The sequence below is a fragment of the Platalea leucorodia genome (assembly GCF_965183815.1).
Source record: "Platalea leucorodia genome assembly, chromosome: 1".
Classification (NCBI taxonomy): domain Eukaryota; kingdom Metazoa; phylum Chordata; class Aves; order Pelecaniformes; family Threskiornithidae; genus Platalea; species Platalea leucorodia.
In genome coordinates, this window is record NC_138823.1 from 32,399,089 (window position 1) to 32,405,350 (window position 6,262).

The 6,262-nt window shown below is 40.7% G+C and overlaps 1 protein-coding gene across 4 annotated transcripts in view; it reads left to right on the forward strand.

Moving 5' to 3' along the window:
- The window catches only part of LOC309589039 (tumor protein D52-like), a gene marked incomplete at its 5' end in the record, with an annotated part of 42,491 nt that extends 36,808 nt beyond the window's left edge, over positions 1–5,683 (forward strand). For 2 of the 4 annotated variants that reach the window (XM_082308890.1, XM_082308887.1), the window contains 3 exons: positions 1,670–1,711; positions 3,107–3,155; positions 4,274–5,683. In XM_082308890.1, coding sequence (XP_082165016.1) covers positions 1,670–1,711; positions 3,107–3,155; positions 4,274–4,390 — 208 coding nt within the window. In that variant the 3' untranslated portion in view covers positions 4,391–5,683. Of the gene's footprint in view, positions 1–1,669; positions 1,712–3,106; positions 3,156–4,255 lie in introns of all 4 variants that reach the window. The other 2 variants (XM_082308888.1, XM_082308889.1) reach the window with 2 other exon arrangements.
- Between the last annotated feature and the right edge of the window lie 579 nt (positions 5,684–6,262).

Genomic DNA, 6,262 nt, shown 5'->3' on the forward strand with positions numbered 1-6,262 from the left:
AGTAAATCCTTCACGAATGTACAAATAGTTCTTCCATTAAATGATCTCTCTGAGATTAAACTAAACTTCCCTAGGCACCTGTTAAAAGATCTGCAATGCACCATAGGTTACTGCTTTTCAGTGTGAGCAGGTCTACAGATTGTAAATGTATATGGGGAAAAGAAGGTAACTTTCACCCTCTTTAGCCTTAAACTTCTTGCAGGGAAGCACTTCTGCAGTGTGAGGGGAAGTGGCCGAGCACGACTGGACAAAGAGAACCAGTTAGTATCAGCCTAGTTCTGTACTAAAACTTGGCATATAGCAAGACCAGAACTTGTAGTAATCCACATCACAGAGCGAGGGATATAAATTACACTCCAGAAGACAATCAGCTTCTATGTGCTCTGGACAAGCTTGTGGAAGCCAAACCATCCGTGAAGATGAAACACAGCAGAAATGGGGTTGGGGAAAGGGATGAAATATGGCCACACATTACTGACGTGTGTTAGGGCAGCATCTGCCCTTCACATATCTGATTGCCAGTACACTGTACCTATAAAACAACCTTCAGTTGTGCATCTGCCTTAAGGGATCCCAACCTTAAGGGAACTTATTACATGTGTAGTTTTTTCTATCACTGTATTCTACTGATGAGCCTCCCGAAAGAATCTCTTAAAACTCCTGCAATGAACACAGAGCCTTTTTCCTTCTGTGAATGTATCTTCCATTGTGCTGAAATACTAACTGGAGTTTTGGAGGTGCATTGAATGTGAGAGGTGTCCCTGCCTCCTCCCTCCGCCTGCCCTACCCCGCAATTGCCTGGAAAGTATTCTCTTGAAAGGCATCATAAAGCCCAGTCAAAATTTGACATTCCAAATACAGTTATGAAAAACTGTGATCATCAGTTATTCTAACTTACTATTATGGTATTTGACAAGAAACATTTATCATATAAAAGTAAATTGTATCAGGAGTAAACAGGGATTTTTCTAGAATATGGAACTAAATTAGATTCCAGATGGTCTTGAGGTTATTTGGGAGCTCCTTAATCCAGTCATCTCCTAGGAGTAGGTGTGCGTTGTCACTAAACAAATGGTAACTGTATAGCAACACTGGCAGGTTACAGAAATCCTCCACAAATTTCAGAACAGGGTTGACACTAGGACTTTCTCCCTGCCCCCAGCATAAACCCGACCTTGAATATAGATTGATGTGACTGTTCTTGCTAGATAATCTATATTGATGAGTAGATAATTTGTATTGTTGAGTATGGAAGTCTTACACCGAATTGAAATGGAAGCCTTTTTGAATGTGGGAAGATTAGTTGATTGATAAGACTCTTGAGTGTTCACTTTCTACTTGATATCAACGGAACTGTGAATGAAGCATGTCTCTCATTGCTTGAGAAACTTAACGAGTAGACAGACTGTTGCAGCTAAGCAGAATTTGCACTAACAAGCATGGCACTTGAATCTTTTCTAAAAAGGAAAAAAGCTGTGGCAGCTTTTGCTCTGTTGCGTGCGTGTGTGCATGGCTAAGCAATTTATGAAAGCAAAACCAAGCGTTCTACAAGACTGTGTGGCTATTTACCAAAGATTGTATCCAGAAGTCAGCTCTCTAAGCCAATTTCTTCTCAGTCTATCACTTAAACTAACTTCTCGCTTTCTTTTTTCTTAATGCTGGCATTTAGTATACGCTCCATACAACACTCAATTAGCATGCCTATTATGAGGTAAAGTATACGTAATCCAGCTGTTGGGTTTATTTGTTTTCATGTGTGGAATCAAGTCAAACTGAACTTAAGTCAACTAACGTAGATTTAAAACAAAACCAAAAAACCCACCCATTTTTGTAATGGATTTCCTGTACTAACATGTAGGATAAAATTTATTTTATTCTGCTTAATGGTGGTGGTTATTGCACATCTGGAATGTGATCAAGTGCACTTTCCTGCTGTTTGGAGAACTATAACAACTTTTCCTTGTCTGTTAGAAATGTAATGCTACTAAATGATCCCAAGTTTAAAAGGCAATAGCTTGGCATCTGTTTCAGGACAATGAAAGTGAGCAAAAAATACTGTGGTTTCACAAAAAGTCTCTTGCTGACTTGGAGTGCTTGCCTTTTCTCTCCCCTTGCTTGGCACTGTGTCCCTCCATCTCCTGAGAGAGTCTGGTTTGAAATATATATGTCACCGTGTGCTTTCCCAAATGAAAGAGTGCTGCTAAGTGTGGGCGACCTACACAAATACCAAGCAAAGGGGGAAGGGAGGCTTAAGACCTCTTTTGAAAAAAACATCCTGTCTTTCATCTTTATATAATAATTATTTTTCAGTCTGCTATGAATCCTTAGTCCTGGTCCACTGAAGGCAAGCATTTTCCATCCTGCATAAAGGCAGAAAAGGTGTACAAGCTATTGCACAAATTTGCAAATGGCAGTGACAGCTAGTCGAAGCATTAAGCCACTCTCCTGACCCTAATAAATAATGCACTGGCCCTCAGCATTGAAAATCCCAAGCTGTCCTGCTCTTCATATGCAGAACTTACCATTTGTAATCACAGCTGTCTCCAGCACTTAAGAGGCAAGGGGGAGTCTCCCTTAAATTAATATGTTAGCAGAAAATGCCACTGCGAACTGTGTTTTGTTAATTGAACACATACCCTATTAAATTAAACTAGTTTTCCTATAGCAAGTGAAAAAATTCTGATGACAAGCTTTCTTCAGCAATAATTTACTAGGCTAACCAGAAGTGATGATTAAGCTTTTCTGAACAAATCCTTTAAGCCAGAAACCTGTTTGAAATCACTGGGAATAATAAGCTAAACCTAAAATACTTGCTAGTTCTCCCTTCCATGTGTGATGAAAGATCCTGTTGTTGAGCCAGGCAATGCTTAGTTGCCAAAGATACAAATGAGCTGCAACTTGAGTGTGTTTGAATTTTAGTTTTGTAGTAGATGGGGAGATCCAGACCTAAACAATTTTCAGGCTACCCTTAAAACACGGAAAGGGTCCCAAACAAACAAAACTCATGTTGACATTGGAAAAAGCAACTGCCTGCTTGTTTTCTGATATTTATAGACTAACCAGATATGTTTTTTAATTCTGTGGTTCCTTTTTTTTATTTTCCTAGAAATTCGCCTACTTTCAAATCCTTTGAGGAAAAAGTTGAAAACTTAAAGGTAAGCATTACTAAAACACCTTGGTGATTGTGGAGCTGTGGATGTGGAGAAAAGACTAAGCGGACTCTGGGTAGCCTGTTTTTTAGTTATTGGTAAACTGTTGAAGGTGCTTAGATGCACATCTTTTTAAGTACTGTGGAAATGGTTTCTCTGCCTAATGATTTGAGAATAAAAAATAGGCTTCCTGCACCTCCTACAGGAGGATGCTTTTAACTAGAAGGACTAACAGCTAGCTAACCTGCAGAAACTGCTAGTATGACATACCTAGTGTTATGTATCCAAAATGCTCTAGGCTTTTATTTCCATGCTTTCCTAAGGACTAGTATCTTACACAGGAGTATAGCTTGGGATGTTTCTCTTATTTCTGGCATAAAATACGCAAGGTCTGTGTACCTTAATTTAAAATTTACTCACAAAAGCCTCAAGTGCCAGAAGCAACCATTAATAGCTTCTCCAGGTAAAAAAACACTGTAAAAATAACTAATATATGTAACTGGAACCAGTTACTGGAACTGTTCTTGGGGGCACACTGGGTTGGATGAGAAGCATGCAAGCGATAGCATGGGGAACTAGGCATTCCCTAGCAAACTAACTGGCATTAACAATCCTGCCATCCCACAGGGGTGGAGGGAAGTGAAAAGGCAAACACATTACTTGGAGACAGTAAAGTAGTTGCTATGCTCCACTGAAGATCTCCAGAACTGCTGCTGAGACTGGAAACTGTTCAAGGTTCCTTCTTGAGCAATAATACAGAAGCGAGTTTTAACTCTGCATCTTTCAAAGCCTAAACGGTTTGAAAGGCTGCATACCTGTATCCATTTTTAACTGAGGGTGTGTCGACCCTCAGACACCCTGGAATCAGGGCTGCTTCATGCTTTGTGCATCTTGAAGTCAAAGGGAGACTGCTATGTTCATCTGCTGCTGGTGATTGTTTTCTGCGTGACACTTAAAGACTTGTCTTTAGAGTATTGTGGAGGTTAGCCCAGTCCTGGAAAAGCTGCTCTGCTGAAAAGAGTTATTAAACGTTTTCATGCAGAGGTACTGGGTTTTATCCAATTAACCATGTTTGGCATGCCAAATAACTGCAATTTTATGTTGAGGCTCTGTCTGTGTTCTAGTCTAAAGTTGGAGGAAGCAAACCCGCCGGGGGAGACTTCGGAGAAGTTCTCAACTCTGCTGCCAATGCCAGTGCCACAGAAACGATTGCAGAACAGACACAGGAGGAGACCCACTGAGATTCCTGCCTCTGTCCTGCTACCCACTGCCAGATGCTGCAAGCAAAAACTAAGCACACTTGTAACATTCTTTGCGCTCTTTCCACCAGATGTGCTTTTATTTAGCACGTAGTTATTTTACCAGATTAACTGATACCAAGCTTGTTCGTGGGTTCAAAATATTTTTGAAACTAAAATACATTGTTTGGGGTTTTGTGTGAGAAGGGGAATTTTTACGCCTTTCAAGCATTTAAAGGACTTATCTGTAATTTGAAGGCAACCTTTAAAATATAGCAATGAAAAAAACCTCTTTTGAGAAGTTAATTATACTGTACATACACTGTGGATACATAATTTCTTTTGAATCTGTACCTACTGCTCAACTTAATCGTTATGAATCTACTGGTGCTGCCAGACTGAAGCTTGTTACTTCACTCCCTTGCGATTATTTCAGTTAAGTGTTGCCTGCACGAGACACCAGACTAGGAGGATTGCTCCCAGCTAAAGAAAGGACTTCTGCTTCAACAGGCTTCGAACAAGTTATTCATAGCAGGATTACACATGGGTAGGAACGTACTGTCTTACAAGTGTGTTCCTCATGCAACAGATGCGGATAGGGTAATACGTAACATCGAAAACTTACTGATTTGTCTGTGGGTTATCCACCTGGGAAACTTCTGACCATGGCAGATGGAAAGAAGATGCCTAGTAGTGCTCGTTTGGTTCAGTTACATTAACGTTTTCAGTCTTGTGTTTTGTACATGATGTTAATGTGGTAAGATACACTTTTCTGAACTTCTGATCAGTCGTGAATAGATTCATCTAGATTCACACATGGTGGTGTCACATTTACACTAACAAAGCACGGGACTGTAAGAATAAGCCTGTGCACAAAAGTGGTTCTTTTTTAGGCATCAAGAGAACTGCTCTCAAATGCTAACGTTGTTTCCCTTGTAGGCTAACCATCGAAAACATCTGCTACACTGTCTTATTTTTTTTATTCCCGTGTTAAAGGCCTGCACCAGTAGCACCCTTGTTCCCGTTTAAGACCCCAGAAATCTGTTTTGAGAGGTGCACAGTGTCGTACCGCAGCATAGCTCTCTTACAAGGTGTCTTCTCCTACATGTTGCTTTATCTGATGTACTCCTCAAATTTCTTGTATTTTGTATGTTTCTGGCACGTGGTGTTGGTATGGTTAGAACTTTTGGCAAGTGTTTTATCACCACGCTTAGAACTGGAAACAAGTTTTGAAACATTTGTGTGAAATCCATGAAACTTCAACTGCCCCAGATGTCTGGAGGAAAAAAAAAGCTGGCTCCTGACAACCTTGTTAGCATGTCAGATGTAGTATATGTGCTTAATTACATGTGAGAAGCTTAATAAAAACCTGTATGTGAGGAACGCATTGTCCTGTGAATATGGAGGATTATATATAAAGTAAGAAATTTTTATTTCTAATTGAAACAGTCCTTCAAAGTAGTTTTAAAGTAGTGCTGAGATATACTGCTGTACTGGAGGGAATCTGCATGGATGAGCTTGGCATTTCTGGAGAAGACTGTGCCTAGGTTGCTTTCTACACTGCTGTGATCAAGCAGGTTGAGCCGTACCCTCAGCCTGATGGCTACACCCTAACAAGGAAAGGGAGAACTGAATGACGGCGGGAGGGTGACCTCTGTAGGGTCACCACCAGCCAGGGCAGGTCCTTCTGCCACACCGTCCTGGTTGCACGGGTTCTTATCTATCATGCTGATGAACAGAAGGGTCATCTAGTCCAGAGGTGGGCTGGGTTATGAAGGAAGATTATTTTTTTTTTTTTTTAAGGCCAAGTGGCTGCATCGTTGGCTCTGTGAGATGATACTACACCCAGCTTTGCAGCTGCCTCTTCCCCTGCCT